Source organism: Sceloporus occidentalis, unplaced genomic scaffold, assembly GCF_023333645.1.
Source record: "Sceloporus occidentalis isolate IW3139 unplaced genomic scaffold, rSceOcc1.0.p SCAF_345, whole genome shotgun sequence".
Taxonomy (NCBI): Eukaryota; Metazoa; Chordata; class Lepidosauria; order Squamata; family Phrynosomatidae; genus Sceloporus; species Sceloporus occidentalis.
The window spans coordinates 195,633-210,653 of record NW_028317325.1 but is presented as its reverse complement, the minus strand read 5'-3'; the positions used below and the strand labels follow the sequence as shown (position 1 = coordinate 210,653).

At 42.2% G+C, this 15,021-nt stretch overlaps 3 protein-coding genes across 3 annotated transcripts in view; all 3 read left to right on the top strand.

Annotated features, from left to right (window-relative positions):
* LOC149274160 (fer-1-like protein 4) overlaps positions 1-1,366 on the top strand; it is a 28,515-nt gene extending 27,149 nt beyond the window's left edge. Inside the window, exons 44-45 of the mRNA XM_089505758.1 lie at positions 611-711; positions 1,186-1,366. Of these exons, the coding sequence (XP_089361884.1) occupies positions 611-711; positions 1,186-1,366 (282 nt within the window). The remainder of the gene's footprint in view (positions 1-610; positions 712-1,185) is intronic.
* Positions 1,367-6,970: 5,604 nt separating this feature from the next.
* On the top strand, positions 6,971-8,979 carry LOC149274159 (large ribosomal subunit protein eL19). The gene is made up of 5 exons (XM_089505745.1): positions 6,971-7,076; positions 7,162-7,284; positions 7,650-7,770; positions 8,097-8,207; positions 8,801-8,979. The coding sequence occupies exons 1-5, from the start codon at positions 6,971-6,973 to the stop codon at positions 8,925-8,927; spliced, it is 588 nt and encodes a 195-aa protein (XP_089361871.1). The 3' UTR covers positions 8,928-8,979.
* Positions 8,980-11,535: 2,556 nt separating this feature from the next.
* Positions 11,536-14,901, top strand: LOC149274158 (P43 5S RNA-binding protein-like). Its single transcript, XM_089505757.1, has 9 exons — positions 11,536-11,676; positions 11,955-12,055; positions 12,306-12,399; positions 13,062-13,150; positions 13,506-13,579; positions 13,659-13,739; positions 13,832-14,061; positions 14,135-14,209; positions 14,668-14,901. Exons 1-9 carry the CDS (start codon positions 11,536-11,538, stop codon positions 14,899-14,901), a joined length of 1,119 nt encoding a protein of 372 aa, XP_089361883.1.
* Positions 14,902-15,021: the final 120 nt, after the last annotated feature.

Genomic DNA, 15,021 nt, shown 5'->3' with positions numbered 1-15,021 from the left:
GTTCTTCATACTTGGATCATGCTTACTAAATGAAGTCTTTACGGTCATATACTCAATGGGTGTCAATAGATTGTAGCGCCTCCCTAAAGAGCAGTAGTAAGTAGATGTCTAACACATATATCCAGCGCTCACATCACACGGCAGTCGTATCTTCACTGTATAGGAGGGCTTTTATGATCAATATTAAGCTCATATTAAATGTAGAGAATAATTTCTAAATCAACTCAGCAGACATTTACAGGATCTTCTCAAATCTATCAGTCAACATCTTTTAAACCTGTGCTAAGCAAAGAACCATGGATCAGAGGAGAAACCATACCTAGCCCCATGTATAGCAAACCCAACATGTGTTAAAGTAGGAGTGCAAGCCATATCCCAGCTAGGTAACGCTCCACCTTTTGTTTATGTCCTTCAGACTTTCCTTATGCCAATTGCCAGCTATGTGGCCTTCACATATTCCGGAATTATTTTCTGTGCCTTAATGAAACAACTGTATAGCTCAGCAGGTTGTAATCGCAATAAAAAAAACTGTTCTTATACGAAGAGTCCTAATTTTGTGAAGAGGGAAAACACGGTGGATGAATAACAGTGCCATGCTTCCTACCAACAGGGAAAAGTGGAAGCGGAGTTTCAGTTGTTGACGTTGGAGGAGGCCGAGAAGAGTCCGGTGGGACTGGCACGTAAGGAACCGGAGCCTCTGGAGAAACCAAAGTATGTGCATTATAGTCTATGGGGTCTAAGGTTCTTTAGCAGCCTTCACTATGAGCTCATGTAGAAATATGTAAAGTTTGCATATTGAATAATAGATGTGATATTACATCAAATACATGGAAATTAGTTAGGTTGTGAACCCAAGTCAGCTCACAAAATCGACTGGCAGGGCCAACTCAGCATGGAAAAAACATTAATTCCACTATTTAACACGTTAAGCAAAACACAATTAGCAGATCTGTCATTTTATTATTTCCTCTAAATGTTCAACAAAATAAAAACAACCCAATTGTTTAAGAAGCTTTTTCTGATTTCTATGGAAACAATATGTCAGCGTTATTAGTCTCCGCATTTGTGGCGAATGACATAATTAAACAATTAAGTCATTATATAATATAATGTATTGTATGTACTCTCAGGGCACACATTCACAGTCCAGTAGCTGTAGTTCAATATATTTGTTTTCTATTACAGCCGTCCCAAAACTTCCTTCAACTGGTTTGTCAACCCCCTGAAGACATTCATCTTCTTCATCTGGAAGCGATATAAGAAATACATCATTGCTCTGGTCATCATAGCCATCCTGACAGTTTTCCTGGTTCTTATCCTGTACACCATGCCTGGATACATCAGCGAGAAGATTATTAACGGATAGTCCTCTCGGATGTAGTGGACTAAATAAAAAAGCGTGGCATCCATCAGATCTACATACTTTAATTATTCTGTTTCAAAAAAACGCTAGTGCTAATGTTAATAAGAAAATCAAATGTTTAACCCGCTCAGGGGGGAAGCAATAAAACTGTGTAAAGTTCTGGCACTATACCATGCCATATACCACAAGAGGGAGAGCTCGGGGTGACCTATCCTGGGAAGCTCCCAGGTATGCTTTCCTGCCTATATCACCCATGTTTATGTTCTTCAAGACTTTGGGGTTCCAAAAACAGACAAACGGCCTTAGTCACCCTTTAGGAACAACACTGCCAATATGAACAAATAATGTTGCAAATTTTACACATATATGCATACAATGATTGATACGCTGTTTGTGAATTTCTTTGTACTTTCTGAGCAAGACAAAAGAGGAAGTAGATTGTGTGAAGGAAAATTGCTTCCCCCGCTTTCCATAGACAGCAGCATTATTACATTGGTTAATGTACACTACCGTTCAAAGGTTTGGGGTCACCTAGCTGTTTTCTAGGAAAACAATGACATTTCTAGCTGTAACATAATTGCAAAAGGGTTTTCTAACGATCAAATAGCCTTTTAAACTTGGATTAGCGAACACAAAGCGCCGTTGGAGTGATGAGTGATAAAGGGCACCTATGAAGTTATTTCATTAAAAATCATACGTTTCCAGCTCGAATAGTCATTTACAACATTAATACCATCTGCACTGTATTTCTGATCCATTTCATGTTGTTTTAATGGACAAAATATGCTTTTCTTTCAAAAACAATGTATACTACTATTTAAAAGTTTGCGTCTTAGAAATTTATTTTTGTTATGTACGAAAAACCTTGCATATATATATCTGTCAATGTTTTCTTCCTTTATAAACAAAATGTATATTTTAGTTCTTGATTCCTTTTAACTATTGTGTGCTTGGTTGTTTAGCAATAAAACGTAGATGTTTCATCTCTAGTAGCCAAATACTTATATATGTACATACTTGCTTTATGTTTTTAAAAGTAATGGAAATATTATTATATCAAATGTCATTTTACATAACTATATTATGTACAAAATGTTAGATCATTATTATTATTATTATATAAGAGACTAAATGTTATTAAATACTACAGCCTGTAGAGCAATTATTTCAAAAATAAAAAAAACTTTCCCAAGGTGAATTATTCTGATTGTATATTTATTTATATAACCCACACCCACCAACTTGAGTGGGGAAACAATGATAGTCGGAGAGCTTTTGCTCACGTGTTGTCTCTTTTCTGAAAGCATAAACGTTACAGTTTTATACACTAAATAAGCATAATTCCCAAGCAAGGCTAAATTAGGGAGCTTTGGACCCTGGAGCAATTAAGGAGGAAGGCCCCCTTCTCTGGATTTTCTGCCTTCGGCAAACCCTTTTTCCTTTTTCTCTGATTTCTGCCTTTTGTAGATTTTTCATCTGTTCTATTATTTCTTCTTTTGTTCCCCCATGTGCTCCGCTGTTAATTCAGCCCTTCTCCAAAGTCCCAAATCATTTTGCCTATCCTTCCTCCATTTTCCAAGAACTCTAAATGTGTGTCGGAACTAACCATAGCTGGGAACGTCCCAGGGTAGGCTACCTGGAGATCTCCTGTGGCTTTGTGAAGGCCTGAGGCTAGCCACAAAAAGCCCTAAGAGTCAGGGCAGTATGAAGGAGATGGGGGAGGCCAAAAGCTACTCCTCTGCCCAGAGAAAGAAGAAACTGCCCTGGAGACCCGGGGAAGCAGGACTTCACCTGGAGACTTCAAGTAAAACCCAGAGAAATCCTCAGTATGGGTATGAGTCTATCATAGAGTTCTAGAGCCCTAAAAGTCACAATGATGCGTATATAAAAACGGCAGAAATGGAAAATATTTTGTATTCTACATTTCTTACTGTGTAACACAACGCTCACACAGCCATAAAGTCACATGACAAGCCTCAGTGAAGCCCTGGCCATACCTTTAACCTCACCCTCTAAAGCAAACATGGCCCTTTTTTGCCACTTAACAAGTTGGGTAACGTTGTTCACAGATTAAAATAGGTAATACGTGAGTTTATGAGTATTCCATGGGAGCGGTCATCTTTACTTCCCGTTAAGAGGAATTTTTTTTCTCCCTAAGAGCTCCCCTATTGTCAGATACTCTTAATCCAGTTTGGGGGTGAGATCTTATGTAAAACATGGGTGCGAGAGGCGTGGGAACGTCTTATAAGTCTAGAAGAAGGAGACTTTTACCTATTGCGCAACTTAAGAAAACACAATAGCGACACACAGGCCCAGGTGAAAAGCAAAAGGAAAAAAAGAATAAGGAAGCTAATGAATTAAAGAAATAAATGGAAGGGCTTTCAGTTGTGTAAACTGTATTTGACTTATGGAAGCTGAATAAGAGCAATTATAAAATGCCAATTTTTACACATGTATATGTATATATATAAATATATTGTATGGGCTATAACAAACTATAACAAATAAATAGAGCACTGCTTACAAAAGCACAAAACATTTAAGTAAACAACTTAAGTAACATATTGTAAGTATATTTGTTTATTTTTTCTAGCGATGTACACAATGTATTGATCCTGTTATTAGGTTAATAATAAAGGTTTTATATAAAGAAACGTCTACATGGATATTAAATTCACACACAGTACCACCAAACTGTTAAAAATTATTTTGTCTTCATTTGAAGTTAGTTCAGCAACGATTCAAGAATGAATTCCCGAGAGTGACGGCTGAATGGTTCTTATCTGTCACCATATTCTATATCATGGTACTATCTAGGGAAATACCATCTTCAATCTCATTTATGGACTCAGGTCCATAAAACGGGAACATAAAGCTCCATAGCGTAATCACTTTATTGTCAAAATGATGTCAAAAAGAACAGCGATGACATCATAACAGTAACTTGTGACATTGCTGATTAAGTGGGTTTTTGGTCCTACTTTTGTAAGACTAGAGTGAGGATTATCCTTATTAGATACCCTAGCATTACCACCTTTTCTACCCTGATGTACACCAGTCTCATATTTATAAACTAAATATTTCCAAAAAATGACTAAGTTTGAAAAGCAAAGTTATTGGTAGTTTTGGTAAAGACATCTAGTGACGCTAAAATCTGTAAAGGCACAAATCCTGCAACTTAAATTCATAATAAGCTTGCAGCCTGCCTCGCGTGTTAGTATCATGTTGTTATCACGCGTGTTCCCATATAGTGAATAAGGCCCTACGCACTTCTATAGACCTTAAGTTTCTTTTTTTTTGGGGGTGCAGCTCTGTAAGTATTGATGCTTTTTGAGGTATTTTTTTTTTAGCTTTACACTCCATTGATTTAATTTACACCCCTTTCTACCCAAAACTCTTTAAACAAATAATGTTTATATATTCAGCCTCTTCTGGTTGCGGGTTTATTCAAGGCCCAGCTAGTAAATAAAACGTAAATTGGCCTCTGTCCCACAGCAATATAAGAACTCTGTGGCGTCGCAAAGCACACAGAATAGATAAAGCTGGCGAAATTGAGTGCGAAGAGAGGGAGGATAAAACTTCCGAACGATTCTAAAACCTAATTAAGTTTGAAATAAACTTTTTTGTTAAGTTTAAATTAGCCACGCCCGATTCATATTACAAAAAAATCCCCAGCTCCCGACCCGGCCGCCATTTTGCTGTAAACTCAGCGCCTCCCACATGGTATGAGCGCAGCAGCCAATTAACTGCGCATGCGCAACCTGGTCAGACCAAACCACTCCATTACAGAGGGGAATCATATTTGCACCAAACGTTCCAATTTAGCCATACTCTTACTTAATTTCCCTCTGATTTTCAAATCATTTTCTCAAATTAATGTGGCGCGAACGCACTGTGCTGAACTCGCGATTATTCGTTACCTTGCTGGATTTGTTTCATCCCGTGAGTTGCAGTGGGATCACCCCCTCCTAATAATGGTAGGGGCTGACCGTCTTCCTTTCCTTTCCGAGCTGAAGCAGAGCAGCCGCCATGAGGTGAGGAGCTGGGGAGCCCGGGTGCAAGTGTGAAATATTACTGATACGGGGCTCGCCTAAAGCTCCCCGGTGCTATGGATCGTCTCAATCACGGTGTATCGAGGGCTGGCCGTTCCCGGGAGCTTTGTTTAATTGCCTGACTAATACGTTTAGTTGATTCGCGGCCCGACAAAGAAGGCCTATGACAGGCCGCACATGCTTCTATACGTGTATACTCGCCACACACATATGTCTCATTGCCGGTGCCATTCACCCCTCTCGTGGATATTTACAGCACCTTGATCCACGTTACCGCATAATATGGTAGATTATCTCTGATGCCTAGCTTTGTGATTGCTGAAGGAAGTGTTTCGATCCCTGACATTAAATTACCGTGGTTAACCTGTTAAGTGATCGCCGGATCATATGCTTTCTATACTATAAGCTGGTATCACAGATTCCGGGGTAGATGTGATGAATGTTAGAATTGTGGTGTTTCTTGTATTGCGTGACGTGTAGCTTTAAAGTGAAATATGACGTTATCGTGATTCAGGATAGTGAAGGAAGTAAGGGGGGGGGGCGAATCAAACTTGGAGAAACTTCTGCATTGCCTGATCTCTCATCAGTGTTTTGTAAATTACATGCCCTCTCATTTCCATGGTAGTTTAGAACGTTCGATCTAATTTTGGGTGGAAATGTGGCTGTCTAGCACTGGTTGCGCTGATATAGTGATTATAATGGGGGAGATGTCTGACATCATCTAATCCATAACGGCAGTGTGTGATGTCTTGGAATACATGTGTGGGACGGTCACTTTGTTACTTAATACATGGCGTTCCTTCATTGTACGCACCTTTTGTGCCATCTCCCAGGTAATGAAACATCATGCTCGTTGCTGCGGTTCTAGGCTAGTGTGGCTTTACTGTTGGTGACCTGCATGATCAGTGATGTCATTACACAGAACGTGTCATCTTCTGCACTGACACTTGGGTAGTAAGGCTTGCCGGCCGCTACACTGTCTTGGTCGGTGCCCCCCATAATGTCCGAGGTCAGGTTTTTATCCCGAGGTCAGGCTGATTTAGGGCAGCGTTGTGAAGTGTAGTAAACCGAGGCTGGCGTTAGACTAACAGAAGATCGCAGTAATATCCGGTGACATCTGATAGATCTAGAACTTTTCAGCTCTAATTATTTGATACCTTGAAGAATTTTTTTTAGCTGGAACATTTGATCTTCGTGTATTTTAAAGCCTTAACGTTTAGGCAAGATGTTGTGACTGAGGCACACGGAGTGTACGTTCGAATTTATCCCAATTAGCAGTTCTAACTGTTGTCCTGCTATACATTAGCGTGCAGGGGATGGGATACAGCTGGAAACCGGAATCGTAGAGGGTTTAACTCGGCCTTATGTTTTGTAACATAACTTATCATATTTAACTTTGTTAAATGTAATATTCCCCTTCTCCTTTGGCCCATGGTGTACTTGATCTTCCCTGCGCTTTGTAGACCTTATTGCTGATAGAAACAATGGCTCCTCTTCTGGCTGGATATGCGCATGTTACTCCAACACTAACTCTGTTCTTTATCTGCTTCGCAGCATGCTCAGACTGCAGAAGAGGCTCGCCTCGAGCGTGCTGCGCTGTGGCAAGAAGAAGGTATGGCTGGATCCCAACGAGACCAATGAGATTGCCAATGCCAACTCACGTAAGTCTCTAAGTGCCCTGCTCTCGTGGGTTTTCAGCTTCCTAAGAACCTGGCACGTTGACCGTTACCATCTATGTCTTTTCAGGTCAGCAGATCCGGAAGCTGGTTAAGGATGGTCTGATCATTCGTAAGCCGGTGACTGTGCATTCTCGTGCCCGCTGCCGCAAGAACACCCTTGCACGCAGAAAGGGAAGACATATGGGCGTTGGTAAGACTTGTACTAACGTACTATTTGATGCAAAGTATTGCTGATCTGATCCTGGTAACTACAGATGTAGTTATTAAGTGGGAGGTATAGATTCCCAACTCTAGTATAAACTTCATGATAAACCTTAAAGATGGCAGCATATGCGCTTTTATTTCACTGCTCAGTTCTGCAAAGCTTCTAAAGAGCAATTATATATAAACTGTTATATGGCTAGCATCGAATTGATGTAGGAAAGACATGGCTCATAGAACTTGCCGGTTTATTTTATATGTGGGTAGGTTTCCTTAAAAATGTAAGATTCCTTAATTACTTGTACAAAGGCATCTTTTGTGTTCTGCTACTGATTGAATAACCTTTTTGCCCAGGTAAGAGGAAGGGTACTGCCAATGCCCGTATGCCAGAGAAACTTTCCTGGATGAGGAGGATGAGAATTCTGCGCCGTCTTCTCCGTCGTTATCGCGAATCCAAAAAGATTGATAGGCACATGTAAGTGCATGTATTTTTTTGGATCTAGTTACTTTAAAAAAAAAAAAAAAAGATGGCGGTTGTATGAAATGTACAAGATCTGCAATTTTTAAGGAGCTTGTCAATAAGAGCAGCAAATAGCACCTCTTATTGGCATTCTTGTAATGGACATCTAGAGGCTTTACCCTGTATGGCCATTAACGTAAAACAGACGGCTGTAACAGAACTTGGTCTTCAGCGCTGTCACATATTAGAAACAAAAGTGTGGCAGACATTCAGAAACTGTGGTCATGCTTGGTAACCGACCAGGAATCAAAATTCATTAATACTTTCTCTTCCCCTCACAGGTACCACAGCCTGTACTTGAAGGTGAAAGGTAATGTGTTTAAGAACAAACGTATCCTTATGGAGCACATCCACAAGCTGAAGGCAGACAAAGCACGCAAGAAGCTCCTGGCGTGAGTATCTTTCCCATTTGGGGCTGTGCTTGTATTAGAAACACCCGAATAGGGCGATTCACTGAAGAATAAAAATACAGTAGCATTCTAGAACACGAGGCTGCCGAGTGTAAGGAAATATGATGGTTTGAGTAGTTGGACAAAGTTCATTGGGTCTTACTGCAGTACCACCTAGGCGGTAATACTCAGTTTTGCCTTTCTGGCAGAAATGTGTATTTTTACTATTTCTAGTATTTAAAATCATACTGTCTATAAAAGCTGGAGGGCTTTGGGGTAGTTATCTCAGGTTCCCATAGTCTGGATTAAAGATTTATTTAGCACTAAATTGATTTATTTGCTGAGATCTCATATGATTGCTAGATAGTACTAGCTTGTGGAAATACTAAGTGTAAAGCTATGTGGTTGTTACTGTGACTGGTGCACTAGTTTTGCTCCCACCCTTTGTGGTAACTGGTTGGTTAGCACAATTCCGAATTCTCTCATTCTAATGGAGACTGGCAACCTTCGATCCAAGATCCTTGCAATGCGATATGAAACTGCAAAAAGGATTAAGATGCATCTCTGTGAAATCTAACCTTTTGCCTTATCTGCAGTGACCAGGCTGAGGCTCGCAGATCCAAGACCAAGGAAGCAAGGAAACGCCGGGAAGAGAGACTTCAGGCCAAGAAAGAGGAGATTATCAAGACTCTTTCAAAGGAAGAGGAGTCCAGCAAAAAATAATCCACCTGGCTGTGTGTATATATACAGTGCTATCTTGTGCAAACTCAATAAAATGTGCTCAACTCACTCTGCCTGTCTTGTACGTGCAAGAGAATGTATGGTCTGTGTTTTAATTCCTCTCTGGGAGGTCCAAAGTGGCTCTTTAGGCATATAATTTTTTTGTAATGCAACTGCACTTCAGTGTGGTTGTAAGTACCGTATTTGCTCGCATATGACAGGGCTTTTTGTTTTTCAGAACAAATGCTCTGGAAAAATACCTAGTCTTATATTCGAGGACATCTTATCAGACCTCAAATAGAGATCTGACTATAAGCCTAAGATCCCGATCCCCTGCAAGTGCTGTAGGGGACTGGATCCTCCTGCCAGGTGGTGAGCGATGCGCAGACACTTCTGCCGGGGCTTTTATGGCTGAGCGCTGGTGTGACATGACCTGGTGCTCCGTCATAGAATTGCCTGCAGCCGCAGAGGTTGTCTACGCTAATTGTGCAAGTCCACCGGCTGCAAGAGAGGAGGATCCCCCGCAGCGGTGCAGGGAACCTGGATCCTCCTTTCTGGCAACAGGTGAATGTCTGCACAATGCATGCAGACTACCTCCGCTGCTACCAGACGATTCTGTGACGGAGCACCAGCATGACGTGACCGTCTGGGGGATGTAAGGCATGTCGGCGGCAGATGTGCATAACTAGATAAATAAAAGGGAATAAAAACTTGCATTTTTCTCAATCATAGTTTTTAGTAAATATGAAAATAGTTTACATGTAAATATTTACTAGTAAAACAAATACGGTATTAGAGGGAGTCAATGTGCGAAGATAAACTAGGGTTTGAAAGAGGTTTCTTGAGATTTTTCTTCTGATTCTTTCAGTTCTCAACCCCAGGACAGCTACAAAGGAAAAAGCAAAAATGTGTGCCATTTTTGTGTCCGCAATTAAGCGAATCTTCTGTTTGCTTAACCTTTGCATGCTGCAAATGTATAGCTTCAGCAAAGTATTATAATACCTCCTAGGGGCAAATATCTGAGCACACTGACTCCTTGCAGATGCTGCAACAGAGTCCTGACTGCCAAGTGCAGGTGTGATGGCAAGTCCCTTCTAACCGCAAATGTCTGATCTGAAGGTAGATGCCAGGGTGGCTTTAGCAGCAGCGTGTATGCGCGTGTGCCATGTAGAGTATATGAAGCGGATGACCCCTCATGTAATAACCTATGTACTACATCATATGGTGATATGTTTCTACTGCTTAATCAGCACTGTAAATGCCACCCAGTGAGTACCACAGTATATTTAAATTGTCCCAACCCTTCCTTACATACTGTCATATTAAACTGTGGTAGGGCCATCAAAAAAAAATAAAAACTTCCAAGGGATACTCACAAAAGTCTATCTTGGGGGGCCGAAAGAATCCATATGATGTCATAGGCGGCTCTTTAAACAGCCATTAACGCAAGCCTATGCATCCCATGTACTGTGAGGGGTCCATGTGCTACCCACCAACGTGAGCCCTAAACGTTGAAGCAATGAGTACGTTCTTCTAGCAGATTCTATATTGCTAAATTGTAATTTATGGCTGTGGACTTCGAGGAATACGGTAACTCAGGTGTAAAAAAAAAAAAGCTTTAAAAAGCATGCAATCGGCCTACAACAGTACAATTTATCAGGACCGGCTTACAGACTGTCCACCGCTGTATCTCACCTGCGTGCCGGTGATCAGGTGCTACGGTACAACTAAAATAACGGGGCATCTCATGGAAGCGACCAAAGCCCCAGAAACCATACAGGTGTTTATGGCACAGACTTAAATAATTGGGTATCTGGCGCTCTGCTATTGGACGGTTACTTAACTGTTACATGGAAAGCTGGAGACTGACCAATCAGAAATCCTCTTTAAATTGGTGACACCTGGAGCCATATATTGGGTACAGCTGCATTGCATTTATTGCAAATCATTCAGCATATTTTTTATTCTATATTTTATTGTATTTTGGTACCGACTTTACATTACAGCAGACAGCCCGTCGGCAATGTGGTCTACAGCATAATAATTGGTTCTACAGTAAATGCAAGTTTTTCATTAGATTGAGCCGTATTTTTAGATCCATATCCAGTTTAAACATAAAATGAAACCAAAACCAGCCAGGAACCTGAAACACAACATTTAATAATTAGTTGAAACGGCTAAATCCCCAGCGACTGCTCAGCTTCTGCCCATACAAGCAAGAGAATAATAATAATAAATTGTTATTCAACCCAGGATCCCACAGGTGGGGAGGACAGGTGCTCTGCCCAATAGAACCATTGATGGTGAAGTCCTCGCAGCTGCGCGATATGAACTCATTCTTCCATTGTCCTATTTCATATTAAAGATTTTTTACTTCATAGCCCGACTTAATGTTTTGCGGAGTAATTCAGTTTTAGTCTGGTTACTGGGATTCCGTTACAGATACAAAATGTTTTAAGCCTGAGGTCAGGTTTGGTTCACTTGTCTCATATCCACGCATGACCCAGTCTGACCAGTTCCAGGTGAATTGGATGAGAAGATCAGTGCCAGGTGTAAGTGGTAGAAGGCTTATAAATAGGTGGACTCCACAGTGGGGGGAAGTGGATTAAGAATGCAGGTCCCGGGGCCAAAGCCGGTGCTGCCAAACAAGCCCAAGGTTGTGTGTGTTCTGAAATGCCCCAGCGCAGGGTGCATGGCCCAATTCAAGAAGGAATGGAGGCTCCGAGATCATGTATCCCGCCACGCTGGGCAGGTGGGTGCTTGGGGGTCTACCATACAGCGGCAGGTGTTACTTTATGGCCTCAGGAAGGCTTCTCATAGCTGTTTAGGGAGTGGTGGGGCGGTGAGCGATATTTCTTACTCTGCTCTTGCGGTGCCTTATTGCATCTCTATTATAACATTAAGGAAGGTGGTTCTCCGTGATGTAATGCGGGACTTTATGTATTTTTTATATATATATATTTTTGGGTTGCCTGTTCTATTTCCATGTCATATCTTATGTGTTTGTTGTCCTCTTGTTTGTTGGTACAGAAGACCTGGAAATGCGATAAAGCCGGGTGTGATAAAGCCTTCTTCCGGAGGACTTCTCTTCTGAGACACCTGCAGCAGCACTCGAGCCTGAAGAAGCACATGTGGGGGGGTTTGCCGCGTCCGATAGTCTAAATTCCTGCTCATACCTCTAGGACTGTTATAAACTGCGCTGCTGCTACTTTCATAAAAAGGATGTTCTATAAATAGTCAACAATATTAACCTCCTCACGTAAACGTGATTATACTGTCTATGCTACGATGTAACTTGAGATCGGTCCAAATTGGCGTTGATGTAAAATCATGGACTGTCTATAGAGGGGGGACTATATCTGACCCTGTGCTCTCCCGCAGCTGCCCGTCCGCTGGCTGCCGCGCTGCGTTTGGAACCAAGAGGAGCCTGAAGAGGCATGTGTTGTATAAACACGGAAACGGCGGGCCCCTTAAGGTAAAGAACTGTGGCCCCTCTACTTTAGAGCCCGGCTATTGTGGGACTGCAACTCCCATTACCTTCAGCATGTAGCGGTTTAACTCTTGATCCTGCTGCCCCATGTATAGATTCCTCTCTTTTGGGTCACAGTAAATATATTAAATTAGTACTTATTTGTATTCTGAATCAAACCATTTTGCTCAAATTATGCGCCGGTGGGGTACCGTTTTCTGTAATGACTTATTTGGGGGGCTACAGGATCCTTTATTACGCCCCTGTGTCCCCTTCGCCCGTATTTCCCCAGTCGATGTCTCTGTTTAAGTCCTCGTGTTCGTTATTATGGTTAAAACCAGGATTCTCTGGCAATTGAGTATTGGAGTTTTGGGGACAAATATTTAAATATAAACTGTGCTGGAGGGAGATGGTAAAAGGGCTGTGATGTCCTTCCAGCCCCCCCCAATTTATTTCTACAAATAAAGTTATTTATTATGTGTATATTTTATTGTAGAGAGAAAATATCTGTATCTCATCCTCAACATTCGGGGCTAAACCGATTACTGTGATACTTAATATCTTAGAAAACGATAACGATGCAGTTGATTTTGATTCTGTTGCTTTCATGGGGGGGGGGGTCAATTTAATTTGTTCTCTATGTAATTTATCTTAATGCTTTTATTCAGTGTTCTGTGCCGGGGTGTCTGAAAACGTTCCGCAAGAAACCTGATCTCCGCGTCCATCTCGCTCAGCACACCGGGGATCTCCTGTTTCCGTGAGTGTAATCTGAAGAGACCGCGTTCATGAGCGTTTTTATTACTAGTCCGGTGGCACTTATGTCCTCGAAGGTCATATGAAGGACAGATATTGAGGGGGGTGGGGGGGTATACCCGCTTTGTAACAGGAGTTGCCATGATAAGGCACTTAATATTCTTCGTGTCCAAGAAGGAATACAATAAGTGTCCTTGTTCTATCTGCATGGGTTTGCTCTATGCATTGTGCTGTAGCGCACCATACACTAAACATGTAGTCCTGCCGCAGGTTGGACACCCCAGGGAAAGTTTTTTTTTTTTTTTTTTTTTTTTTTTTTTTTTTTTTTTAATGGTTAAGGTGTGTCCTCTGTCCTTCAGCTGTGACCTTCCTGGGTGTGAGAAGAAACTGGCATCTTCAGCCGCGCTCTCTGCCCATCGCAGACAACACCGAGGTAGGTAGAGAGCAGCTTTAGCTTCAGCACGGCGTTGAGTTGTTGGCTCCTACAGTGACTTTCCCCGCATATCTTCCAGGATATACCTGCCCTCTCCAGGGCTGTGGCGTGGTGTCTCCTACTTGGAGTGGCCTTCAGGAGCACCGCAAGAAACACCCACGTAACGGCATCTTATTTCCCTTCCCCCCCCCCCCCCCCCCCCGTCTAATGGAAAATGTCCAATCAATGTGACCGTTTATCGTTCCTCTATAGTGGAGCTTCAGTGTGCGATGTGCAAGAAGTCCTTCAAGAAGCGGAATGCTCTAAGGAGACACAAAGCGAAGCACATGAAGGTGCGGGTTCACCTACCCTGCCCTCGAGAGGACTGCAAGGAAACATTTGAAACGGTTTTCAATCTGACGCACCATGTGCGCAAAACTCACCTGTGCCTGCAGACTTACCGCTGCTACCACGCGGGCTGCGATCGTGCCTTTGCCATGAGGGTATGTAACGACTCTAACGGATCGTTGCGTAAAACTATAGGGGGGTTTGCTTACTTTCTTCTCTCCCTTCCAGGAAAGTTTGCTGCGACATCTTGCCACACATGACCCTGAGAAGAAGAAGCTGAAGGTAGGGCGGACCGTGTCTGAGGTTCAGCAACAATGACTAAAGGGACTGTTTTGAGACCTTTTTTGGATCCTAACTAATTTGGACAAATGACTGGCCACGTGACCTGTTGGAACGTGGCATGTCCTAGCCTAGGCAGACTAGTCTAAGGGTGTAAACCATGACATCATAATGAGGATGGTGGCTGTAGAGTAAGGTCCTAGGGCTGACTCGGGTAATACTCCACCGATGTAAGCCTTGTATTCCATTTTTGGAGGATGCGGGTCAAAAGTAAAGCTCAAATAGGTCTGTCGGGCTCACTCTTTGGGTGCCTGGGGTCTTCTAGGGGTAGTTATAAGGTGGCATGCGCTGCTATGGAAAGTTGGACAAGTCTTGTAAGGGCTTCTTGATCAATCAGTCTTTGGTATTGCAATGGCCGGACTTGCTCCTGCTGCTTTTCTATAAATTGAACTACAAAAAAAAATTAAACTTTTATATTTCAGATGCCTGCAAAAGCGCGCTTGCAAGGAGTCCCCCGCCGCTTGCCAGTAGTGGAGGAGGACTTGAGCCGCCTCTTCAACCAGAAGCTCTTATTCCGTTTCAAAACTCTGATGGAGAGTAACCTTTCCAGGCTGTTCAATGAGCGTCAGCTCCGTGATCCTGCTGAGCCAGAGGTTAACCTGAGTGGCTTGTTCCAGCTTCCCCCAAACCGTGCCCGGACTGAGAAGGCGGCGTGAATGAATTTCTTGTGTATAAGTTTAAATTGGGAAGTGTAACTGCACTCGAGTACGCTAACTTTTTGTTAGTTTCACTTATGCTGTAGACAGGGTTTTTTAATTTTTATTTTAAAAAAGTTG